At 38.5% G+C, this 27,151-nt stretch overlaps 1 protein-coding gene across 4 annotated transcripts in view; it reads right to left on the bottom strand.

Moving 5' to 3' along the window:
• Positions 1–17,998, bottom strand: part of adcy2a (adenylate cyclase 2a) — a 60,832-nt gene extending 42,834 nt beyond the window's left edge. For 3 of the 4 annotated variants that reach the window (XM_029450759.1, XM_029450762.1, XM_029450761.1), the window contains exons 1-3: positions 17,941–17,998; positions 14,057–14,724; positions 9,919–10,116 (exon numbers count right to left, since the gene is read on the bottom strand). In XM_029450759.1, the coding sequence (XP_029306619.1) occupies positions 9,919–10,116; positions 14,057–14,599 (741 nt within the window). In that variant the 5' untranslated portion in view covers positions 14,600–14,724; positions 17,941–17,998. Of the gene's footprint in view, positions 1–9,918; positions 10,117–14,056; positions 14,725–17,940 lie in introns of those variants that run through there. The other variant, XM_029450760.1, reaches the window with a different exon arrangement.
• Positions 17,999–27,151: the final 9,153 nt, after the last annotated feature.

The following is a 27,151-nucleotide window of genomic DNA, read 5'->3' as shown; positions in this document are numbered from 1 at the left end:
TGAAGCACTGATGACCCGAGTGAGCCTTCTCACATTATTTCATTCAATTTTAAATTCTACAGCGTTCTAATAAATATATATTGCCCTAAGGCTTTAAAAGTGTTTTAATTTGTTTATATTTAGTTTCATGCACACGAGAGAAATGGCTAGGTTGGTATATCACCTGTAATTGGCTCCTCTGTGAAATATAGTATACATAATACAATACGTAGTAGTATTGATAAGACAGCCTTTATGTATACAGGCCAACCACTAGTAGGGATGAAAAAAGTTTCAACACATTGCAATATTATATAGATTCTATAGACGACACCATATTACAAAATCAATTACATTTATATGTACTCACGAAAAGCAACTAAAATATGAGTTGACACTTTTATTATGAGCTCTTTCAGACATTTATATGAAAACAATGTTCTTTTTAATAAAAAAAGACAAAAAACAGACCTCTGTTGTTGGAGGTCAATATGTGATCATTTCTTTCTAAAGTTTGTAATGACATGTCTTTCTGAGCGGGCAGTGCTACCAAGTTCTCTTATTGGTCATGGAAGAACTATGAACCCCATCAGCCCAACCTTTGCTACAACTGTCTCAATTTCAATCAGTAAAGCTCATCTTTATAGATCTGCAGTCTATATTTTAAATTCTATTTAAACCAATTACATGAAGCAATAACTCCCCGTAATAATCCCTTCTGTGTGAGTATCCAGAGAAAAGGGTCTGTTCTGTATTTTTTGTTTTTTTTAAACAAAGCAGCGATGTTGCAAAAATATTGCACCTTCTGCCAGTTTTGCACCTGCAAGTATAGCTAGTGGGATTGTCACGGTTTGTGTATTCGTACGGTACAAGGGTCACGGTCCAGTGCTTGCACCTGCACGCAGATGACACAGTATGTAGACTGATGCACGTAATGTGGAACCAAAGTTTACAAGAACAAGTTCCGCCTGTAAACCTTTAGCCGTAGACTGTTAGCAACAAATGCTGACAGGTAAGAAATGAAAGAGTCCTGAGGGTGGTGTGAGACAGTGATGGTTGCAATAAGTAAGTATATAAAATCTTAAACCAAACAGATGCAAGAATCAGAACATATGCAGAATGCACCAACTAAACTAGGATTACTGGCAGGGAGGCATGACATGCTACCAGTTTGAGGCTATATGAAATGTATCCACTATGTCAAAAGAGGAAAAAGAAGGTATTAACTTACTTAATACATGACAGAGCTGCTAATTGCAGACAAATGTAATCTATCACAGCAGCATAATTTGCTTAGTGAGCTTTTTCTAAATTAATGCTCTGAAATCCAATGCGACTACTGAATCATGAATTCAGGATAATGGAGAGGCTGCAGGGGGAGAGACACCTGCTGAGTTTCACTGCATATTTGATACTTGATGCAGTAATAAAACAGTGAGGAGCTTCCTTCAAGCACATAAGGACCCTCTCTTTGACAATTAAGTAGACAAGGCCTTTAAGTGGTCCATCATGGTTCAGTCAACTCTGGTTTTGCCCCATGAATCAATTCCTTGACAATGAGACTGAGGAGGGTTCATAAAACAAATGATAGAGATGGAGTGTCAGATTACATCAGGCTTTTAGTCTACAGTCTGTGAGTTTAGTTTACAGGCTAGATTTACACTGTGGAGTGTATGTATTGGTGCGTGTCTATGTGAGCATGTGTTGTCTGCCGTTGAACCCTAAAAAAAGACATTCTTTTTATTTCGAGCTTTACTCTCTAAATCTGATTTAAAAAGACAAATTGGTTGATTTATTGTGAAGAAGCGGAATTAATGTTTTGGTAATGGTAACTGAAAACATAACACTGCAGATTACTGACCTCCCCTAACCTTCTTTCTAAATTGAAATACATCATATCAGTGTAAGACATAAGAAACATAAGGACAAAGTGCTTGGTTTGTAATTCCCACCGTCGGTCTGGGCATGTGGCCCTTGATCCCAGAGATAAATAAAGATGTTCAACACAAAAACGTTTGCTTATCCAATGTCTTTGAATCAAAACTCCAACTTGATTTAAGAACATTGCTTATTTACTCCTTTAAATGTTATTTTGTATCTCTGCCTCCCTCATTTGCATCAACCTCTCTATTTGACTGACCCTTCTATCTTTATTTCCTGTTCTACACTTTTCTTTACTATTCCAACCTGGCAGGCCTCTTCCCTTCCGCACCTCCTCTGTCCTAAAGCAATGAGGCTGGTTGTGTACTTACAAAGGAATGTGTGTGTGTGTGTGTGTGTGTGTGTGTGTGTGTGTGTGTGTGTGTGTGTGTGTGTGTGTGTGTGTGTGTGTAACAGCGAGAAAGGCAGAGAGAGAGACAGAGAGAGAGACAGGGAAGGATCAAGAGTCACAGAGAGAAAGAAAGGAGGAGATGAGGCAGGGTCCAGACATCTCTCAATGTGGGGTAGAGACTGAAACTCACAGATAAGCCCATCTCCCCACCGTCAGCAAACACAGAGGGCTTTGTTGGGAGAGGATAAGCATCCAATTGATATCAGGTTTGAAAATGGAAGGTGTACTGTATACAACTGAGGGGAAGGGAATATTTATTTATTTTACCTACAGTGTACTGTACTGCAGTTTATAATTTAACCATTTCTTGTTCTCTTACCGTCCACCGTTTGTCTCTGGCAACACAAAGGATATAATTATTTTGACAGCTGACTTTATGCCACTGGAGAAAAAAAAACAACAACATAAGAAGGACGGTAGGGAAATCAACTAGTTGTCTAAACAAGAGCAGAAATGTTATTACAATATATGGAATTGTAAGTGCCATCTGAACTCAAGTAGGTTAAGCTATACAAGTCATGTTATTTCCTGCAGTGGAGAAGTCCAGTTGGCTTGTTAGCGGCCAAGGGCTTTGTGGAAACTAATATGCACCAACATCAAAAGCATAAAGAAGGGGGGGGGGGGTTCTTCCGACAGAATGGTGCTGCAGTAGAATTGTAGTTTTCTAGGTTTGAAACTACAGTTTGACCACTAATATTTTTCAGTCTGTCTCTTAGCCTGTGCAGGTCAAAGTAATAGCTTTTATTTATTTTTAAAACCACTGCAACTGTTTTATTAATGGTAACATAACACTGCATATTACTGACCTCACCTTACATTATTGTTATACCGTGTTATTGTTATATGTTATACTAGTAGAGTCAGCAGGCTTTTAATTAAATGAAAAGTTTATTACCTGCATGTATTTTTGTTAATCTTAGGGATCACTGTGAGATGTTGCTGTTTTTATCTAGCCCTGGACACTTTTTTTTAAAGATTATCTTTTGTGGCATCTTTTGCAATTATTGGGGAGATGATAGTGTGGAGGCAGACTGGAAATGGGAGAGAGAGGGAGAGAGAGAGAAAGAGAGAGAGAAAGAGAAAGAGAAGGAGAAGGAGAGAGAGAGAGAGAGAGAGAGAGAGAGAGAGAGAGAGAGAGAGAGAGAGAGAGAGAGAGAGAGAGAGAGAGAGAGAGAGAGAGAGAGACATGGTGCTTCAGTGGTAATTCTCTTCCATATTATTGCCTCTCGCTCTCACTCTGCCACCCTCCTACCGTAGCTCCTCTTCCAGCCTGTTCTCTTCCTCAGATTTATGACATAACTTTCACTTGACACATCGCAGACATATGTTGTTATATTTAGCAGGATCATTTGCAGATTTACTATTAAATATATGTTGTTATATTTTATTGGAAACCTTTCAAAGAAGGGAAGCAATATATTTTAACAGATGCTTTGTGAGCTTTTGGGGACTATATTACAAGGCATTCATTCACAGAAGTCCCTGTTTAGACAATTGAGTTTTTGACCAGAAACAGAACAATCTAATTAAAAGATTACATTTTGATATATTAAATGTGGAGGAACTGGCCATTTCACAGAAAACTGATCATAACCACATTGTCCATTTTAAATGACCACTGCACACACACTGAATGATATGTATGCCTAAGTAACACTGCCTTTTTTCAATTCCATTAGCTGATCTATAGAACAAGACGCATGGTACTGGAAAAGAAGCCTTGTTTTTTTTATATAAGTTGTTAAGTGTCCCTGTTCTTATGTCATCTCACTTAGACTTACACAGAAGAACAAAGTCAGGTTATCTTAAATGGCTTGATAATCAGTGGTGGAAGAGAGCATCTACTGAAATAACGGACCTGTTATGATCTGAAAATGATGATAACAAACCACTATCATAAATGAAAGATGAATCTTTTAAGAATAAACTCTTTGACAGGTAAGTATGTCATAATTTCTTTATGCTTTTTATGTCATGCAGTATACATAGCCACTACTTTCTGTTTGGGAGAAATAGTTAATAATACTTTTATGAATTCTTTACCAGTGAATCAATTATGTCTGTTAATTGCCAAAGACAGCGGCTTTCTTTGACATCAGTTCCCAGTCAAACTAGCAAATTCCATTTGCGTGCCCATGCAAAAACAAGAGATCTAACAGGACATTAACACAGTTGATCCAAGGGAACGTATTTGTACTATCCACTTCTTTGCTCCACAAAAGATGTTTTGCATGGTTTGCAATTTTTACGGCAGAGCAGGTTTAAATAAAATGGGGTGGTGCAACAAATGTGGTATTAAAGTTTCCTCCATGATGAACCTCCCATTTCAAGACAGTGAACAATTAGTCAGCAGCACCAATTTCCTTTGAAACCTACATTTACTGATTGTTTTGGCCTCTCAGGGGAAACGGAAACAAGTTGTGAACACAACATAAACTTATCACCACCCTTTTAAGTTGATATGGCAAACGTGTTGGCAAACAGTTTCTTATTTACAAATCCAGCAGTTACAGAGTGACATTATCATTTATTTGAGGACATTTCTTCTGCTGCCTAATGAATGTAAATCCAAAATGAACTCTTTCAGTTTTTAGTCTCTACCAACTCCTGAGGAAAACATCTGGCTCTTTGGCTTCTAAAATAGCCATTGCCGCTTTAAAATGTATCAAAGTTGAACTTGAATGAATGCACCACATAAAATTCACTGATTGATTTTGGTACGAAATACATTTGAGATCAGGCTTAATAATCAAATGCATAGCAAGTACTGTCGTGACAACACGTTTGTCTGCAAGTTAGTCAAAGTGTACATGTTTGTGTGTGTGTGTTGGATTACAAAATGTAAACTAGAAAAAGTCATGTTTCCAGTGCATTTCATTAAATTGGTTGACTACAACCATTACTGTATATCAGCATGGAACCAATAGGAAAGAAAAACTCAGATACAAAGAGATCTGAAGATTTTAAAATAATTTATCCATTCAAATCTCCATGCGTCCCATTTTTCTTGTATGAATGAAATGGGACAAAAGCCATCCTCTTTAATGAGCTTAGTGTTTCATATGACAGGTGAGATGGTGGGAAAGCATGAGCCCCTCCCTACTTTCATTCCCCTACTTCTCACTGCTGCTTCCTCGCTACAGCACATAGAGCATTTAATTAACTCTTACTTTGACTTCGCCTGCCTACGTTTCTTTTCTGGAGCACACATCTGCTTAGTAACTGCACAGTAACACCAGGGTGACCACAGATTCAAAGACTATAAATATAATATAATAAATACAATTGGCTGATAAGCAAATGCTCAGCATGTTCCAAGTTCAGGATTACAAGTGGATGAATTTAAACAGCAAGGAGGGCAATTTCTTCAAATGTTACACTAGGTTCAAATCCAAAATGGTTTGTGGATTTAATTCTGTTGGATCACCACAAATCAAAAATATACTCAACCTACCAAATATGCTCAAATAAACACATTGATCTTAATATAAGAAATTACAGAAAAATATATTTTTGTGTTGCTTGTTAATCATGTTTTTGGAGGGATGTCCAAAATGTTCACTCATTTGCTATTCCCTACATAATAGACACAATAGTTTATACTAAGCAGAGATGGTGATTTTTTATTATAGTGAGTCTGCATTAAATTGGGCAACTTAGCTGGGTAGCTGGACAGTTCAGATGTATGGTCATATCTCTTCCACTCTAGTGTTGAACACTGGAGCTCCCCAGGGCTGTGTGCTCAGCCCCCTCCTGTTCTAGCTGTACACCCACGACTGCAGCCCTCAAAGAGAACTCTGTTGTCGAGTTTGCGGATGACACTACCATTATTGGTCAGAGCAGCTTCTTTCCTCAGACTGCGAGTGTCCTGAACTCATCCTCCGTACTTCAGCATAAAAATAAGTTTTTTCTTTTTAGTTGTTCTTATGTAGCAGACTGGAACTATAACTGTCTTCCGTTGCACAACCCTGTGTTGTACAATGAAAATAGAGTATCCTTGTATATTTGACTGTGATTACTTGTCACTCTGAGCAGCAAGCATGGGATTTAATTATTATAATATATTTCTTGCTTTCCCTGATGATCTGAAAAGTCGCTAAATCTAGCAAGAAAGTCGCAAAGTTGGCAACACTGCCAGAGGCACAGGATGCATAGTTAGCAACATTCCTGCTCAGTAAATTGACATTTTTATAAATCACTCTTGAGCACCACTGACAGTTGTATAATAAATTCTCACATCAAGAAAATGTAAAGCATTGCATTGAGGCATTTAGCAAAAAAGGAATGGACAATATTTTGTTTTGTCACACTGAATTTTTGAAGGAGCTCAAATAAAAATGGTAGATCATAATAAAGAACAGTATATTGCAAATACAGTAGAATAAGAGTCAGAAAATGGAAGAATATTGTTGCAATTTTCTTTTTATTTATTTAAAGAGCACCTCAATAACGGTTCTACTACTTGCATAATTCTCTCTCTAGCTTGACAGCTGCAGCAGTAAGTGTTATTGGCATAGATAAACTGTTGTTAACTGCCACAGAAAGTATCACTGGCAGGAATGGATTGAGAAATCAATGCAATTTTATTTCTACAAATGACTATTTAAAATGATCCCTCCTTTGCTGTCACTGCTGCAGATTTACAGATGAAATCCAGTAAAGTCTTCATTGCAAGTTTTTTATCATCTTAAAGTCATGACACTCTGCTCAACACTCACTAAAATATTCTATGCATGACAGTGCTGACCCTGTCAACTTTCAGGGACCACTTGCATGTCCCTTATATTTGTAGTCAACCTTGTCTTCATTAACTTATCTGGCAATTTCGGTCAGTTTAAAAAAATACAAACATGTTAGACCTGAGTATGCCAACCTCATAGCTTGAGAATTGCCTTTAGTTGATTCCAATATAATTAGGTTGCCTAGTTAAAATAAGGGGACAGATTTACTCAGCCAGCTAATGTTCTTTGGTAAACAGAGGAAAGGACTCTGTGATTATGTGCAAGATGGTTCAATAAAGCATTACAAAAAAATAACTGAATAAAAGGAGAGTCACTTTAAAGTGTAATCATAAGACATTTTTCAGTGGCTGGGACCTGCCCTCTCCATCTCCAAAATATAAAAACTATTCATTTTAGTATGGTGACTGGTGTTAAGGGGGGACTAAAACGATTTAGAACAAGCTAAAACCCCTTTTAATTTATCATGGCTTATTGGCAAACAGCATATATATACTGTATATATACATATATATAATTACATTATTCAAAGCTTTTTTGTTACTGACTGCATGAAGAGGTGTGACACGCATCCATTCTCTGTTCTCGCCAGTGGTAAATGAGATTAAAGTATTATAGATTAAACCTTAATCTATAATATGGCAGCAATCCCCTAAAAACACTAAGAGCAATGCCAGTCAACAACAATGTCTCTTCAGGTAAGTGTTAATTAACATGGATAAGATGAAGTAGTGAGAGAGCAGTAATGGCATAATGGCTTTTACAAAGCATAAAAAAGGAATGAATGGAGTGGTGTGTGTGAATCAGTGCATCTTTAGCTACCTCTTTGTGATAGATAAGGCCACATTAGACATCTGTCTTGTCAAGTACTGCTGAATGAGTACGGCTTTCAAACGATGAAGACCTAACGTACTGTGCTGCTTTCAATGAGCTCTGATGCAGCACGCATATAAAATGTATGCTGTTTGTTTGTCTTGCCACATTTAACTACAGAGGTTATGTGGCTACATAATGTACCTAGTATATAGTAGGTATATAGTATATATTCCAAAGGGCAAGAAATACTTGTGTTAGAAGATGGCCTGGATTTTTTACATGGGCAATCACATTGTATTTATACTTTACTTTTACAATACATCTTATGTCCTCTGCTACTGATGCAACACACACATATAATCAAACTTCATGGGAAAATAGCAATAGTGCATGCATTCTGACTCATCTGCTGCTGTATGGTAATAAGAGCGCTACATAGTCAGTAAGCCTGCAGTAGTGCTGTAGAAGCTTGACAAATGCATGGTCAAAAAATATGTATTAATTTATACAAGTTGATTTACAGCAGTTTCACACAACATATCTGCCAGACTTACTTCATACCAGCTGTCTGCACCTTTTTCCACCAGTGTAACTTTGATATATGATCGGTTTGTAACTTTCTAATCAAACAGTAATAACATTCCACGTGGGTGCATTCGTTCATTATGTTGACTATGTAATCAGCTCTGTCACATGCTGTGGTAGCCATCAAGTCAAATTCTCTACTTCCCATTTAGTATACCATCAGTTGTATCACTCTCTGAAGTATAACAATGCAACAAAGGACTTAAATCAACACACAAAAAGTATGTGGCATAACACCGACAGAGACAAAAGGCAAACATTGCCAAAGTTGCCACCGTAACATATACATCCTTGCAATGTGACAAAACATATTGCAACAAAAGAAGCGGTTAAACAATAAGCCATTGGAAAATGTCTCACTAAATCCTGCTAATAACTAAACCCCACATTTCTGTGTTGTGTAATCTTCATTCTTCCCTTTTTAATGGGCTCCAAATTGTTGTCCCCCGTGTGTGAGATTAGACATAAACAGTTGTTTGGGTCACAAGGCGTACCGAAAGGATGTCAAATACCGAACCAATGCTATGCTCATGACAGTTAAGGCAGAAGGGATTATTTAAATGAAAATCAATCATTATTTTTAATTAGATAAATAATTGATTTAAAAAATGTTTTTTTACTGGAAAGGATCAGAGACAGCTGTAGCTGTGGATTTTAAGTCGAGTCAAATGACTGACGAGACCTCATACTATGATAATGCAGTTTTTATTTAATTAATATATCATATAACTTCTAGAGGTTTATAAGAACAATAACTTCTACCCTTTACCAACACTCGTTGAGTCAGAAGCAAAAAAAAAACATGATAAAATGTAAGGAAGCACTCAAGTTTGTGCATGATGAGTCCAAAATTTATGACACCCAGTTTAAGAATTTAGGTCAGAAATCCAACTCAAGCAGAACAGAAAATGAGTGAATAAAAGCCAAGTCAAATCTCTAGCTCCTCTTTCGACCGGATTTCATGCTGTTTTCTGATAATCAGGGAAATATTTTTGGACAGAAGTGTCATCTGTAGATAAATGTATCCTTTGACAAGTGAAAATGATCAAGGTATGCATATGGCTGGGGTTATCTGGTCAACTTTCACAAAATGTGCACTTCTAATGCCAACGAAGTCCCCACAGATGTTATTAACCAAAGGAGAACAAAGAGCAAGAGGATAAAAGACAATCATGCATCAACAAAATCCATTGGCCTAGATTTCTATCTTATTCCTTATGTGCTTATATTTGACCCATGTTCAGATTCTTTAGATAGTATAAAGCATTTTATTTTCAAGAGACAGTGTTAGTAGTGAACTATGTACTGTGTATTCAGTTGGCATTTGGAATATGTTGTATTGGCTCTTCCTGAGGCCACTTAATATTTCCTAAAGCTGCCAAATAAAACAGGAGAAACACATACATCATTAAGTGTACCAGATGTTCCTTTACAATTAATTTAACACACAATACATCTGTGTCTTACCTGATCCCATGGACAGATGATCCCGCCAGAAAACATAAACAGGTAGCCCATGGCAACCAAGCATGCCCAGATGACCAGTGAGAAAACACGAAGAAGCTTCTTGAAGATAGACTCAATGCAGACGAGTACAAAAACAGCCAGGAAGATAGCCAGCGCCGTGGGCACGGTGATTACAAAGGCCACGTGGTCCTCAATGTTCTGAAAAAAGGACAAAATAAAATGTTTAGATGATAAAGACAGTGAGACATGAACAGTAGACAGAAGAGATATGCAATATATCGGAGAAAGAAGGAATAATTAATAAGTTTGCCTGAGATAAAGAAAGAAAAGAAGCAAATTCAGAGACTTCTCAATGAGCCATGGAACAGCCTAACTGTGTTATAAAAGGCCACTCTTCTAGCCCTGTCTTTCCTCTTTAGTGTCCTGAAAATACAAACAACCAAGGCAGATATGCGAGTGACTCACCCACAGAAGCAGTAAATACAGAGTAAAATAGATTCTCTTGTTTCCCTCCTGCTTTTTTAAGCACAATAAGGTGTCATTACTAAAACAACCCTCTTCTCTAGATTAAATCTGCGAAAGGAGTTAGTAACGGAATGAAACCAATGCTCCTTTGCTCTGTATCGGTTCAGTAGCTTTAACTTTCTGTTTGAGCCACAAGAAATTGTGACAAGAATAGTAAATAGATAGATGCTTAACAATATGTCTTCTGAATTATCAGGATCAACAATACCAGGTTAATATGTAATAGAAGCAATGCTGTTTAAAGACATGTATGTATCATTTCCCATACATTTGTATATTGCATAATCGTTGTTTGTTTCTAGATAGCTGTTGCTCAAGTTGGTCTTTTTAAATATTAATTTAGTATTCATTTTAAACATGAATTTATTCATTGAAGCTTATAAGCTTTGGATGTGTAGTATAACTCTTATATGTCTCAATTAAAATGGTCATCTCCATAGAATGACATTTTGGTGGGGATAGGACTAACACTGGGAAAACAGGAAAAGGTAAAGAAATATGAAGGTGAAATGGATATAAAAGAAAACTTTTATTTAAATGATAAACTTATTTATATATTCAATTATACTTACAGATCAAATCTGTGACTTTTGGGACTTCATATAATATATTATACATGTGCATATAATATATACAATATAATATATATTATATATTTTCTAATATCCTACAAATAGAAAATATACTATATATGGCATATCTTCTATTTGTAGGATATTAGACAATATTCATATACATGGCTCCGTAAAGTCACATTTAGAATATTGATTATAATGTATTTACCCTTAATTTACCCAGATAACCTGAGTCCATATCTTCTTTTAATAGGGACAAACATATCTTTTTCAATAGGGGCTAAAATACAAACTTATGCAATACATAAGAAGAATCCAGCGCTTATGATATCCGATTATAACAAATAATTGAGCACCACAATGTGTAAAATCATTAGGTATAGACTTTACCTTGATATGGTCAAACACCTAAGGTTATAACTATTTCAATATGGCTGAATGTATTACCTAGGGATCCATAACCTCTTTTCAATACACAACTGTAAAAGCAGAAAAACCTTACTGAGAGAACATCCTGTTGGAGGAAAAATGCTAAAAAGCCCCCCAGTTTTAACCAGTAGCAAAGTTGAGGATAGACTCATCCATAATGGATTAGCTGCTGCCTTTCTAAAACGCACTTAGATCAAAAGTTCTAATAAAATTTTCAGGAGTTTCTTCAAGATGGATGTACGAGGATAGCACGGTGAAATGATGCGTTTGTGCTGCCTGCCTTTGCCAGGTTTTATCCAATTATGGCTTTTCCAGTGGTGTGACGGGGATGTCAAAGGGTCAGGATATGGATACGTAGCCCTGTGTGTCACATCCTCACTGGCACATTCAGCTGTGTAGTTAAGGAACTCAGTGAATGACACTGATATCTACCAATCAAACTGCAATTCAAATTCAACCCAAAATAGCATTTGGGCAAATAGTCATATATTGAGTTAATGCAGATTACAACGTTTTATTTCCAGTGTTTCCCATTAATTACCCAGACTGGTGGCTCGCCATAGTCTACTTTGCCTCGTCACTGTTTCATAATGAACCGAAATACCAGTTGAATCTCCTTAAAGTAATGTGGTAAATATTAACAGCCACGCATGCTGTTAGATTCAAATGTAATAATATGTTGTTTTTTATTGCGGTCACTAATCGCTACAAATCTTTACTCATTCCATCGTCTTCAGAAGCATCCTAACCAAAATATTGTATGGCAGTTTATCTTTTAAGTGCTCTTTGCATTTGTCCTCCTCCTCTTCATCTCTCTCGTTCTCCTTCTTTAGCCCCCCACCCCCACCTTCCCTCTGTCTCTTTCGCAGGCTCACAGTCAATGCACTGGGACATGAGAGGATAAGTGTGGCTGCAGAGCCACAGAGTTTGTCTCGCCCAGAGCAGAGCTCCAGAACAGCACAGGATTTAGGTCAGACAGCCAGCAGGATGGAGGGATGACAGGATACAAATAAAAGAGAGAGACATAAATATGAGGAGGTGAGACATGACACAGACACGAACATGCAGAGAAACAGGGGGTGATGGGGGGAGAAAAGATAGTAGCAAAAGCCATGCCTATCCAGCACAGGGATGGAGCAAAAATGAAAAGAATATGTAGGACAGATGGAGCAGCCTGACAGGAGAAGGCATTTACTGAGCTGTGTGTTTGTTTTGAGTTCACAAAATTGCAGAATTACATTATTTTATATTACGCCTGATTTTACTGAAATATTTTCCTTAAAACTGGAGATTTTAAAGGCCTTTTTTCTGGAGAACCCATTTTTCAACTCTACATTAATACTTAATGTTACGGCTGTGTAACTTACACACTCTGCCACAGCTTTTACACATACATATACTGCTAGCTGGTTCCAATAATAAATCCAAAAAGGGAAATGATCAATTTGGAAATCCATTGGCACCAGTTGTGGCTAAGTTAACGAGTCATTACACTGATGAATGATGATTAACCACATAAATGTCTCCCCATGTGCAAGATTATAATATAATTACTATGATGACAAGTTAAATTAAAACACAATCAACTATCAGAAAAGTGGCCAGATAAAACGGTAGTCCCTTTTAATCTTTAAAGTAAAGGATTTCATGTGTTGACTAATGAGGCAAGTGATTCTGTTTTCTCTCGATTGCATGGAAATGCAATGGCTGGCTTTCCAACCACTGATGTTACTGACCTCACCATCTGTTGGTCGTATGTTATAGTGCATGAAAACAACTTTACCATGCAAAACTGTTTTCCCTTTTGTCATGTGTGTCAGTGCTGTCTCTGTATCTTTCAGTGCATGTCATACTAATCCCTTCTCAATAGCAGACTCAGCAGCGACAGGGGATGGGAGAGGCACTCTCCTAATGCAAAATTGATATCAGCTATAGTAAGGTTATATTAGTAAATCCTTTCAAATCAATCATTAGATTGTGTCAATATAACACTCTTTACTTTTTTTTTATACATATCATTTTAGTTTTACCTTGCCAATTTTCCTGGTTTTTAGAGGAAAGATAACTCATCTCACAGTGACAGAGAGAAATAGATCTCCTTTCTGTAGTTCAGTCAACCATGCACTCAGACAATAACTATTCCTCTCTCACTTTTATCTCACATTAGTGCTGCGACGAGGACCGCACGCTGTGAGAGTGTGCATGCATGAAGGTGCTGCACAAGCACGCTTTGATGTGTGTCCACGTTTGTATGTGTGCAAGAGTCTATGAGAGAGGGGAGCTGATGTATTGTATTTGACAAACCAGTGGATTGCGTGTGTGCAGGAGCATAAGCTTTTGTGTGCACATGATTGGCAAGCTAGTTTGTGTGACCCTATTTCTATGCAAGCTTATAAAAATGTGAGAATCTACAATATGTGTGTGAGCACCACATGTGCCTAGATGTCCCTGTCCAAACTGTTTACAGAGCTTACAATAAATAGGAATTTCCTGCACAGTGTCATACAAATGTTTCTATTGTCCCAGTTGTTTGTTTATTTGTACTTTTTTATTCAGCAAAAATGCATCCGTGCGTGTATGTTTCTTCAAGTTGTAAATGAGAAGCTTACCAGTCCTGAAGCAAAGAACACAGTCAGCAGAGCCAGACAGGCTCCCATCACTATGAGTAGCAGAAACACAATCAGAGGATGCTGCTGGCTCATACAGTAGTAGGACTCATACAGCCAATCCGGGGACCTGTTCCTCTTCTCCTGACCTCTTCCTCCTCCTCTATCCCCTTCACCAGACTCCCCTGGCCGGTCCAGGAGATACCGCTTCCTTCTTATTGCCTCTTGCCACATGGATCTTGGAGCCGAGGAGGAAGAAAAGGGAGGGAAACTAGAGGAGGCAGGATAGGTGTTCACTGCTGAGGTATTAGTAGTTTCCACCACAGATGAGGAGCAGTTTCTCTGTTCTGCTCTCCTGCTGTTGTTGCTGTTCCTTTTGGGGACCCTGGTGTGAGAGCTCCTGATCTCCAGCGTATCCTTCCGGTCCTCCTCCACCTCCAGTCTTAAGTCCTTTAGGCGGAGACAACTGAAAGCTGAGTCTGAGTCAGAGGCAGCGTGCGCTGGCCGGAGAGGTGACAAGAACACACCGAGGGTAGAGCGCAGCATCCTCCTCTTTCTCCTCCTGCCAACATGTTGGAGCGGGAAATGAAGGGGCGCGCAGAGATTGAGTGCTCTTTAGAGTGAGAGAGAAAAGTGGGAGGGAAGTGAAGAGAAAGGGGAGGGAGAGAGGGCTAAGGGGGAGGGGAGGAACAAAAAGAAGGTGCAGCAGCAAGGAGAAGTCAGAAAGAGAGAGAAGAAAAGAGTAAAAGATTACTCCACTGACATTTATGCAGTATGCATTCTGTAGTATTAAGGAAATCTCAAAATTTGAACAGATACATTAGGAAACACGTTTAAAACAATTGTAATTGAACTCCATCCCAGAGCTCAATTTCACAGCTCAATGAATGATAATTCTTCAGACTGAGATAACTCACAGCATCACACCTTGTGTTTTTCAGTCATCCCCTTCCCTCTCTCCGGCTCTCTGTCCGTACAGTCAGACTACTATTTGTCTTAATGCCAGATCTGGTGAAACAACTCTCCCTAGTCGAAGGTGAACTTATTAATTAATTATCCACCATTAGAGGTCAGTTTTAAAAAAGTGTCAACTAAAATAAATAGAAACATCAAGAAAATCAAAACTACTTTATGTCATTTCTTTTCTGCCGCCTCAATTGTGTCATAACTGAGTGGTTTCTAACAAATTAATCTTGAGCTCATCTGTTATCAAATAAGCAGCTCAGAGAGCATAAAGATCAAATAAAAAGTGGACAAACACACGCACACATGAGATATTACTGAATGCACTACCACGCAATGACGCACAAGCACAGTAACACACACAGGGGCCAGCCAAAACATGATGAAAGTGGTAATGGCCAAAGTGCTGCTTTTATAAAGATGAATAAATGATGACTTCCAGATTCATCTAATCCCCTCACAACATGAAGTACCTCTTTTGAGTGCTGAGGTTAAATTGCCTATCTATTGCAGCACAACGCAATTAATCATAATTGTGCATATCAATGTTTCATAAAGAATATGTAAAGGCTTGTTAGGGTTGTAATTTGTTCATGTGAGTTCATGCTGGGCCAGTACATTTATTTTCTAACCTTCATTCATGTCATTATGTGGGTGGACAGTCACTTACAAGCTGCCAACCACTGATCTACCGGCTGTGTTCGTGCCAGGTTGGTTGAGAGGCTGAGCTTTCTCTATTAACACCAACTGGTTGTCCCTTCCTATTGAATATGCCATAAATCGAATTAATCCAAAAACAATAATTGGGCACTATATTCAAATTATTTTCGGTCAAAAGCACGAAAAGTTGTCTGGTTCTACAGTCTTTGAAGGTGACCACCCTGATTAAGTAATGAGAACAACATTTGGTATTGAGTTGATGAGTGACGCATTTTAAATTTGCTACACTTGCCTTTGAGGTTCAAGAGTCTTAAAATGACAATTTTATCAGAACACATACACACTTGTCAAGCGAACAGTTAATGCTATTCTGCACACTTTGCATCAGGACTTTTCATTTCCCACGTATCAAAGGTACCAACACAGTGGATATAAAGCAGTTAACCCTTTGTGGAACATTTCTACTTTTGTCATTTAACCCTAGTGGTATCTAAATTCTGATTTATTCATTTCCCAATGAAAGAAATTAATAGAATATCAAAATGTGCTGGTTAATTAGGGTGGTAGCCAAAAGTCCACCAGACCAAGAACTAAAAACAATCTCTGCAAATGAAACTAATACAAAATAAAGTGTCCAGCAACACACAAAGAGAAGAACTCTGAGAAAACGGGGACACCCCACCAGTTAGTAGGACTAATAAAGTATTTTGTATGAGAGATTAAACATCTTATGTTCACTGCATATCTGTAAAAGCCTACTAGCTTGCAACAAACACACATACAAATCAATTATTTTGTTATCTCAATGCTGTAATTATTTTGTTATCTTTCATACACTGCATTTCGCTCTGGTCTTATCTATATCCTTTTCTCTGCTCCCACAATGACCCAATTTCCCCGAGGCGATCATTACAGCTTCATTCAATCTAGTTTAATTAGCATGGGCATCTATTTTGTAGATTTTATTACCAATTTAGAACTGGATGCACATGTCATAGCATGACACAGCAAATAACATTAAAAACATTAGGTTGATTCCTTCCACGTGCACGTTCATGTGGGAGATAATGGGAGTGGTAGTGATGGTTTTATTACAAGCACTGGTGGGCAGCAGGGGGAAAAAAGAAGAAAAGAAACCAGAAAGAAATGCATTACATTGTTTTCTGTCTTTCCTCATCTTCACCACTACACGTCATTGCACCATTTCTGTCACATTTACATTTGTCATTTAGCAGACGCTCTTATCCAGAGCGACTTACAGTGAACTAACTACAGGAACAGTCCCCCGGGAGCAACTCAGGCTTAAGTGCCTTGCTCAGGGGCACAAAGGTGGCAGCCCTGGTGTTGAACTCACAACCTTCCGGTGTTCTATTTGGAAGCCGTACCACTAGACCACCACTTTTGTTTTTCTTTCTCCTCTGCCTTTACCACTTATTTTATCCTCACATGTTGTCATTTTTATTGCAATTTTCCCATCCTCTGCTCTTGCATTACCATCCTCATCTTCCCCCTCTTATCCTTAAACCCTTCACTCTGTCCCCATCCTCTCTAGAATCCAACCTTTCACTTCCTCTCCTTAATTCCTCTCCTACACTCAGGCTTTCAACACCTGCCTCCACTTCCTAAACCTCAACTACTGTATCCCTTTCCTTCATCCAATACTTTCCACCTCAGGTCCTAACGTTCCTTTCTCACATGCCTTTCATTTTCCCTGCCATCCTCTCATTATGCATATTGGGAAGTTCATTCCATCTCAACCTAATTTCTGCTACCTTCGTACACCACTTATCTTCTTTCTCTCATCCTCTCTCCTGTGCTTCAATATTGTTGGTGGGGTTTGATAGTAGTGTTAAGGACAGTTTAAGTGGAAAAAACCCCTGAGTTTCTCCAATTATTTTTGTCGCTTTGCAGAAAAATGCAGTCATGCAGACACATCTTTTAAAATCATTGCATAAAGGCATACTTGTGAATGTTTTAGGTGTAGCCTAATTGGCAGGGGGTGGTATCTAGGGACATCAAGTATTGGACATGAGTCACCAGAATTAAGGAGAGCAAGCCAGCAGAGTCCACCAAAAAGGGACTTTATTTTATTGAGTGGTGGGTCTGTATTAATTACACAAATATAGAAAGTTGTACACATTAGAAATCAGTTTCATGTTAACCATCCTTAATTCTCATTGGCTCTGAACATAGTACGAAAATACAGATTTGACGAAACAAACACATGGCAATATCAAAGTGATAAACCTTAAAGAATAACTCACTTTTAGACGCACTTAACGTGCATAAGAGAAGACAGGTGTGGCTGGTGGTAGAGCAAACAGAGCAAGGATTCCTCGTCCTAGTTATAAGAGCACTGATTAAGGGCAGGTTGAGTTCACCTGTGTCTAGTTGACTCCTCCCAGAACAGGGTCATGGCAGACATGGAAAACAATGAATATTGACTCAAGAGCTCATTCCATGTACAAAAAAAACAAAAAACAATATTGACAAATGTTGTTGGGAAACAATTCATACAGTCTAGTAATCTGTCACAATATAGATACAATTAAACACTATCTGCACTGGGCAAAGCAAAGTACATGTTTTTATATGAAAAATATATTTATTTCCCTGCAATTATTTAATGACAACAAATAAGGTAAAATTAAAGTGGAACTGAATATTAATGTGACACTGTGCAAGTGTTTATATAACGAGCTTAAATCCGTTCTATCTCTGCTCTCATTATTGCCAACATAATTTGCTTTATTGTCTGACAATGCAGGCTGGTTTAAATGATTCAATGCTTTCGCTAATATTGTTTTCCTTTTTTCCGACCGTTACCCAATCAAAATGGCTTTTGGGAAAGGTCTACCTTCACCAGCAATTTAATCTGGAGCTAATGGCAAATCATTCTGTGAGTTGGTCAAATTACATGAAACTCATGTCGTCAATCATGGTTATATTTGAATGTTACTGTGTAATGTCGAGTATAATGAAATAATAGATTACTAAGTATGAGCTACACTGGTTTATTCTTTATTTTATTAAAGTTTGACATTTCTGAATAAAAGAACCTTTGCAACCTCAAAAACAACCAACTGCATAATTGTATCTTGTTGTTTTTATGTTGAAATAAGGTACATGTATGGTTATATTTGTACACAGATATTTAGTTTGAAACTATGTAGATAAAATAAGCCATAAGGGTTCATTTATAGCAAATTCATTTTTAAATGAAAATCACTACATTGGTAAGAAAAGTCCAAATTAGATGATTCTCTAAAAGTGTTCAGCCCCAGAAACAGGTACATCTGTTAGATTTTCACATGCTTTGTTGCAGACTGTCACATGTTTGCTAGTTTTTTGGGGGGCTTCAATCATGAGCAATGTATCGCATTGAATAGTCAGATTCCCCTAACCCACAGTATGAAATATAATTAACATATATGTGGTTTTGACAATTATGACATCATATTTGTCTCTCATGATTGCTAAATTCGTATTACTTTGTGGAGTGTGATATTAAAATAAAGATATGTGGAGCTGTTTGTTCACTTCCGTGCTAAGGTGAAAAGAGCAGGGTCCAAAATAGACTGCGAGGGAGGCTGAAGGCAGTGAGATGAATGCAAACACATTTGCACATACAAGAGTTAGTGAAGCAGCTGGCAGATATTGATCTATTTAAGGTTAAGTGGAGGTCAAGAAAAGAAACACACTTTTTCTATCGGTAGAGTCTGTATGTTTTTATGTACACCACCCACACATGCATATACATATGCACGTACTCTCCAGTAGCACTGGAAATAAATGCTCCTGACATATTGCCACATAGCTTCCAGCTGTCAATACAACATCCAACGCTATCCCTGCTTTCTAAGTCATTTGCAAAAAAAAGTGTAAGCTAATTAGAGAATACAAAGATGCAGAAAATTAAATTGCTATCACAATGTGTCCATTACTAAAGTCCTCCCTGTTCCTGTGTGCGATGCTTGTTCAGCTCACTTCATCACCTGAAAACGTGAAAAAGAAGCAGGTGGTCTTTAAGAGCCATTTGTATTGTGTACAGTTTCTGTACTTGATTCTCATTGCAAAAGTTGATTGTGTTATGCCCTTTTAAAATGTGTAACACCCGTTTTCAATTAAGTTACTTCCTCATGTGTTAGAATGTGCTGTTATACTTTTAATGCTATGTGTTTTGATGTGCGCTCATCAAGTCTATCCTGCTACTGTACAATGTAGGTGGGTTCCTTTAATAAGAGCAGTTTATGCAAGTTCAGCTTCAATGGAGCAGATTTTTTTCGAACCTCACATTGTATACATTATTTAGTTAAAGGAATGTCAATTTCAGCAGAAGAGCAACTTTTGATTATATGTTTTATATTTTTTTATATATATATTTAGTTTATCTTAGAATTCGATTAGAATTTCATTCGTTACGAGCCTCATCATTGGATAGCTGAGGAAGGGGAGTATAGCTTCCACAAATGTTGAAATTGGACACAATAGTCTACATGAGTCAGAACCCTTTACATGCTACAAGAAGTGTTGAGGGAGGTTTTTAACAAGCTGCCACTAAAAGGTATTTGCATTGCAGACAAATTCAGGTTAGAGGCAGGAAAGTGAGGATGGTCACTGTATTATTTTCTTTAGCGGTGGTTTTCATCACTGTCAGGACAATTTGTCTGCATTCTCTCCACTTCAAGAAACCCCTTCTTCAGCAACAACATGTTCTACTAGTTTTTTCTTTACCACAAGAAGCTGTGGTGAACACTTCCCCTACTGAGAAAAAACTCCCCAGTCAGCAGTTATTTATGGACAGGGTACAGTCAAGATGACTTGGGGGGGTTTCCAACCTGAATGATCTGTTCCACACTGTATGCAGGCCTAAGTGCCAGAGCTGGTTGAGGTGGTTCTTCAGGCAATGCTTTACTAACTCCTTTACCTGGGACACAGTTTCACTACGATGCAACTTTATGTTTACGGTGGCATATATTGTTGTTTATATAAACAGCTTAAAGGGCCTACGAAATGATTTTTCGTCAGTGTTATTGGTATATGATAGAGGTTGCATATCTATTGTGAAATGTGCCATATATATATTTTTTAATATTGATGTATTCGTAATAAATCACGATCATAACAGCATAAAAATGACTTCCGCTAACAACAATCGATCACTGCGCCGAGAGCATCCACTTCGGCAATGTTCGGGCGATGACGTCACAAGTATAATACAGCCGCCGCAAGTAGAATACAGCCGTCGCCAGTGTTCGTCTGCGTTACAGCCTCCGCCAGTGTTCGTCTGCGTTACAGCCTGCCGCCAGTGTTCGTCTGCGGTGAAGTGTACAGAAAAGACTGCTGTCAATTATTACGAGAAAGAACGGACAACAATCGATCGTCAAGGATAATTGTGAAGCGATGTGTTGTATGGGGATGTGGGGCCGTCTTCCAAATCTAGCTTTCTGTGGCCAAAAGAGGATAAAATGTTGCGTTTATGGACAAGAGAAGTGTCGATGAAACCGACGATTTGTGGGCATCACTTTGAGAGATCGTGTTTCGAACAAACTATGCTCGCCAAGGAAATGAGATTCAAAAAGAATTTTACAATACTGCAGAGACCCCAGCCAGCACAAGCCAGCATGCCGACTCAAACACGTCCGCCGGTGCAGAGTCCTCCACCAAAGAGACGACGAAATGCATTCGCCAAAAGGGAGAGAGCAAAGGTAAGCCGTGCTACTTGTTTACTGTATTTATTGTTTCAAGCATAAAGCCATAATCGGTCTCGGCCTACTGTATGTAACGAGTTTACCCCAGGCCCTAGCCGATATGTGTTATTGTTTGTAGTATTAATACATTTAGCTAATTACACTTCATTAGCTTAATTAAGTATAGATTCAATGTTTATAACAGGCTTCCCCATTTTATTCTGTAGTTTGAGTAAAAGCGTGAGTCTATTTAACTTTTAACTATCACCCTATTATTACAGAGGTATTGAAACATTGGTGAATGAAGCCACTGACAGAACTGAGGATACCTGTATGATCAGCGACCATCTATTGGACATCCACACTGAGGAGGAAGCTGTGTGTACAGCAGTAAGTATACAGACTGTATGTCATCTGTACATTACAGTTGTAGTACCAGTAGACCTGCACATGACGTGTTAAACATACAATCACCACATGCATGTACATAATTCATGTATTTGTATAATTTGATATCATTGCTCTCTCAATCAATTCAACCACATCTTTTATTATGAATGTTATTAGATATTTTCTTTACGCAGACATGTATAAACGTGCAATACAATTTCAAGCTGGTTTGAAAGATTTATTAGTAAAGTTGTGTTTTGTACATTTCAGACATGTCAGAAAGAAATTGCTGTGCAGACGGATCCACTCCACGGATACACCACAAGTCCATGCAGGCGCGACCACGTGTCAGGTCAGCTGGACTGCATGTTCATATCCATGTTGGTTGTTCCAAAGGTCAGCATCATAATATATATATATATATATATATATATATATATATATACACACATACATACATACATACATACATACATACATACATACATATATATAATGCTTGATTATAAAACATATTTTTTGCAGAGTATGTTACTGAACTCTTGACCCAGACTCTACGCTTTGTGACAAGACAATGTTGATGAGGAGCCTTTTGAAGTCCCCAGCAACATCTCACCAGCTGGCGGTATGCCACATAGCGATACATTCTGTAAAATACAAGATAATACATGTCAATGGTAATCACTTCAACCTTATTTGCTTTTTTATCTATTTATTCTGTGACCATTCGACTCCCCATAAATACTACAAAGTTTCTAAGCTTTACACATTTATGCACAAAAGTAACTTACTCATTACGTGGCTGATCACCTGCTTGTTGTCTGTCCCTCTTCGAATACCTTTGGTAGGCTGTCTGCAACACCCAAACATCCAGACACTTTGATTTGAATCCTGGGTGATCTGTTATGCAGGTTATGTTTGCACCATGTCCCTCATATTCATTGAGTTCCTCCATGACATCCTTTTCTTGGCAGCAGCTCTTCAATTGCTTCCATAATTGTACAGTTTTCACATGTACACCTAATTGTACAAAACAAAGAGTGGTAAGGACATGTACACAATATGCAGAAAAAGGCCAATATTAACGTCATCTTAATGTCATACTATTTATATGCCTGTGTTTGACAACAGGCTTGTAAGCACTATAGGTGAGACGGTCAGTATACAGACTATACTTTAAAAAACAGCGTTGTCCTCCGGTCTGTTAACTGTTAGCTAATAGCTAATGCTTTATATACAGCCTCGTAATATATGACGTTTGACATCAGACACAACGATAGAACCTCAACCACAGAAACTTCGAGAAAGAATCAAGTTATCAAGCTTTACAGACGTCGATGTGTCCAAGTAGAGAAGATTGAATGTTTAGGGATCGAGCCATTTGCGGACAACTAGTCGGGTTCATAACAATTCTCGCTAGCAAGCTAACGATAGCTATCGATCTACTTACGATCGAGGATAATGTTACGTTTTATTATGATGTATTTACTATATATTGATAAGTTCTATGAACTATAGTCAAATGTATATACCCGTCTGTGTTCTGTTGCCGCAGAGGATCTCCGCCAAATCCAGATTCACCGTCACCATCATCCACATGTGCGCTCCCGTCTGTGTCTCCATCTTCAACACTGTGTATCGAGCTGCTCTGTTTCCACCACGTTAAACTCGATGATCATGAACATGATCTAAATCAACGACACCGGCATCCTCTTCAATAAACTCCTCTTCTTGATGGTGCAACGAGTGACGACTCACTGTCACTCGATTCTGTCGAAATATCCGAGCCACGTCTGCCGCTTCTGCCTGTGTATGTCTGTGTATTCAACTGGTGTACTGTTTTCTACTTGTGATGTCAGAACACGGCGTCGGGTGTTTCCGGTAGCAGCAATGTAAACATCGGTGGTCGACATACTAAATCATGATTTATTAAATACTGCGATCATTGTGTCATAAATAACACATCATTTTACAACACAAATAGCATTTACTATCATCAGTAGAAATTCATGTTTATCATTTCGTAGGCCCTTTAAAAAGGAAAATATATAAAAGGTATGTATTTCCTTGGACCTGTTGTACTCATTATGGAACATTGCTGTTATCTGTCTCTGCACATTCTTGAGGTGATTGCAATGTTATTCAAATCTGTATTTTCCAAAACTAGAGCAGTAAGAACTGCGTTAGAAATTATTTCGATTTTCAAAACCATTTGCATATTATTTCTTTCTTTAAAGTGTTATTTTATACTCAACCCCTTCACAAGGAAAATAAATTCATTCATTTGGGCATAGCAGGGACTTTTTTTTAACTGCTGATTCAAACGCAAGTCTTGTGCTATCTGTCAAAAATGCCTGTCGATTAGGCTAAATTTGGTTCCCCTGGGAGACTTAAAAAACCTCTTAGCTGTGGACGGCCCGCCGGCGGGCCGAGCAAGAGTTTTGTGTTGTGTTTTGTGTTGTGTACAGTCCACCATGCTGGATGTGGTACCCATGCCACATCTTTTTAGAAAGCTTAGAATCTCATCTATTTAGATTTTGAGATCACAATCACAACAGCATGTACAATTAGCGCCTCAAAATAGCAATTAAACTCAAAAATCTAAATCATAACTTTGAGCCAACTCACCTATGAAGCCTCATAATAATCCTGTAATTTAGTAATAATGCAAAAAAAACACTCCTGTGTCATTGCCAAAGGTCCAAACGATCGCTTCCGGTAAAAAGACATCGATCACCAACATCGTCACGTCCATAAAAGCCCATGAACAGCTGTTGCAATCTTTGAAATCAGCTTATGGATGTGTGAGATATTTTGTTTATACACGGTAAAACCTTTACTCCCTGGCTGCATTGCCGAACGCCGGCTTCCCACACGTAGGGCGGACACTGAGCGTTCGATTAACAGCTCGTTATTCACTATTGCAATATATGCAAGAACAATAAGAGAGTTATCTGTGTAATGAGATCAAAACCATGCATATGGTGCAAATGGTTGAAGAGCAGCTTCTAATTGACTTTGGGTATGTCGTTTGTAGGTATTTTTGGGTACATTTGCTCACACTGTAAGACACTGTAAAACATTTCACAAACAAAGTCTGTCTGTAAGTGAGAATCTGCTTTTGTCAAGAAAGGAGACAGACCACCTGAAGCTATGTCAGTTAGCCTAGTGCTTTCTGTGCCAGCTAAGCAGCGTTCTAGCATTTACTGCATGCTTTTGCAATCAACCAAGCACTTATTATATAAGTTGTTTTTTTACTCTTTCGTCTTTTGGTTTTTATCAATGCATCTCTTTGATGCCATGCAGCATGAGAGAAGGATAGGTTTCCAAGAATTTTAAGAATCTCCTGATGCTTGAATTCATTTTAAGATTTGAACAGATGCATATATTTAGAATCCAACATTGAGGCTCAAGGTGAATTAAAGTTTACAGAAACAGCTCATGAGTTCAGCCAAAGTGCCTTCCCATCATATGAGCTTACCAGTGGAAATTGTCATTAATAAACAACACTTGAGATTCACAGTATATCTCATTCACACAGTATTCCCCATGTTGCGGTCTCTGGGGAACAGTTTTTAATATTATTATTATTATTATTATTATTATTATTATTATTATTATTATTATTATTAAGTCAATTGAAACACTTAAAGAATGGGACCAGAGTTTTCTAAAAAACTATTTACATGTTTGAATAACAAAAATTCACATTGTGATATTTATCAGGGAGGGAAAGAACACCTACAGGAAGAAGATGGAGGAGCAGCTGCAGCAGAGGAATGTTAGCGGTGTCTGGAGAGGCTTGAAAACCATCTCTGGGTACGAGGAGCCAGACTCTCAGCCCAAGGGGGACCTAAAGTGGGTGAATGACTTGAACATTTTCTTCAATAGATTTGATCAGTCAGGCGCCCCTCCCCCAGCTCATTCTCTGTGCTGCAACCTCCATTGGTCTTATCACCGGTGAACGACCCTGCCATCGCCCCCCCAAGGAACGGTTCTGGAACCGTTTCTCTTCACCCTCTACACTGCAGACTTCACCCACAACAAAGCAAAGTGTCACCTGCAGAAGTTCTCTGACGACTCTGCTATTGTCGGCCTCATCTCTGATGGGGATGACAAAGAGTACAGAGAGCTGACACAGGACTTTGCCCTCTGGTGCCAGAGGAACCACCTCCTGCTCAACGCAGGGAAGACCAGGGAGCTGGTGGTGGACTTCAGCAGGCGCCATCATTCCCCCCCAACACCAGTGAACGTCCTGGGTACGGACATTGAGATTGTAAAATCTTAAAAGTACCTGGGCGTTCACCTGAACAATAAACTGGACTAGTCAGATAACTCTGCTGCTCTGTTCAAGAAGGGACAGAGCTTTATCTGCTGAGGAGACTGAGGTCTTTTGGAGTGCAAGGGGCACTCCTTAAGACCTTCTTTAACTCTGTGGTGGCATCTGTTATTTTTTATGGAGTGGTCTGCTGGGGCAGCAGCATCTCGGCTGCTGACAGGAAGAGACTGAACAGACTGGTTCAGAAGGCCAGCTCTGTCCTGGGGAGGCCTCTGGACACTGGAGGTGGTGGGAGACAGGAGAATGACAGCCAAGCTGTCATCTCTATTGGACAACATGTCCCACCCCCTCCAGGACACTTTGTCCGCACTGTGCAGCTCCTTCAGCAACAGGTTGCTTCTCCTGCGGTGTCTCACGGAGAGATACCGTAGGTCCTTTCTTCCTGCAGCGGTCACACTGTACAATCACCACAGCCCCTGGTAGACCACCACACCAAGAACAGACTATTCCAACATTGTGCAATTATCAATGCCTTGTGCAATATTCTCTTTTTATAACTTTTGCAATTACCACTGTCATGTGAAAATATTCACTCCTACACATTTGTTTTCCAATGACTGTACTTATATTAATGCTGTAACAACATACATTTCCCCGTTGTGGGACAAATAAAGGATTTCTGATTCTGATTCTGATATTGTGAAGAAAGCTACGAAGACTTGTAATTGTGAAATCTTATTTGGTCTACTTGTTTTTTTGCTCATGAAAGAGTGTAGCCTATGGACAGAGCAATAATGCTGTGACGAATATACATAGCTTCAGCACTTAAACCAGTTGTACTGTAATTAACTAACCAAGCACACATGTCAAAAATCTGCCAAATTCAGTTACTCAGCTTAATAACTTTAGCCGTGTCCCTACTGATAGAAGTGTTTAAAGTACTTTTGCATATAATGCACCGAAACTATTGAAAACTTAAAGAAAAGTGAATGCGCATTAGGATGCATAAAACCGGACTTTGGCAGACGTTTTTCCAGAACTGTCTGACAGAGAGCGTTCATGCCCCAAAACAAAAGGCAGTGATTGGCTGGCCTACGCAAGTGAGAACCATTGAAC

Source organism: Cottoperca gobio, chromosome 16 (genome assembly GCF_900634415.1).
Source record: "Cottoperca gobio chromosome 16, fCotGob3.1, whole genome shotgun sequence".
Classification (NCBI taxonomy): domain Eukaryota; kingdom Metazoa; phylum Chordata; class Actinopteri; order Perciformes; family Bovichtidae; genus Cottoperca; species Cottoperca gobio.
The sequence above is the reverse complement of the archived record's forward strand: the minus strand, read 5'-3'. Positions and strand labels throughout refer to the sequence as shown.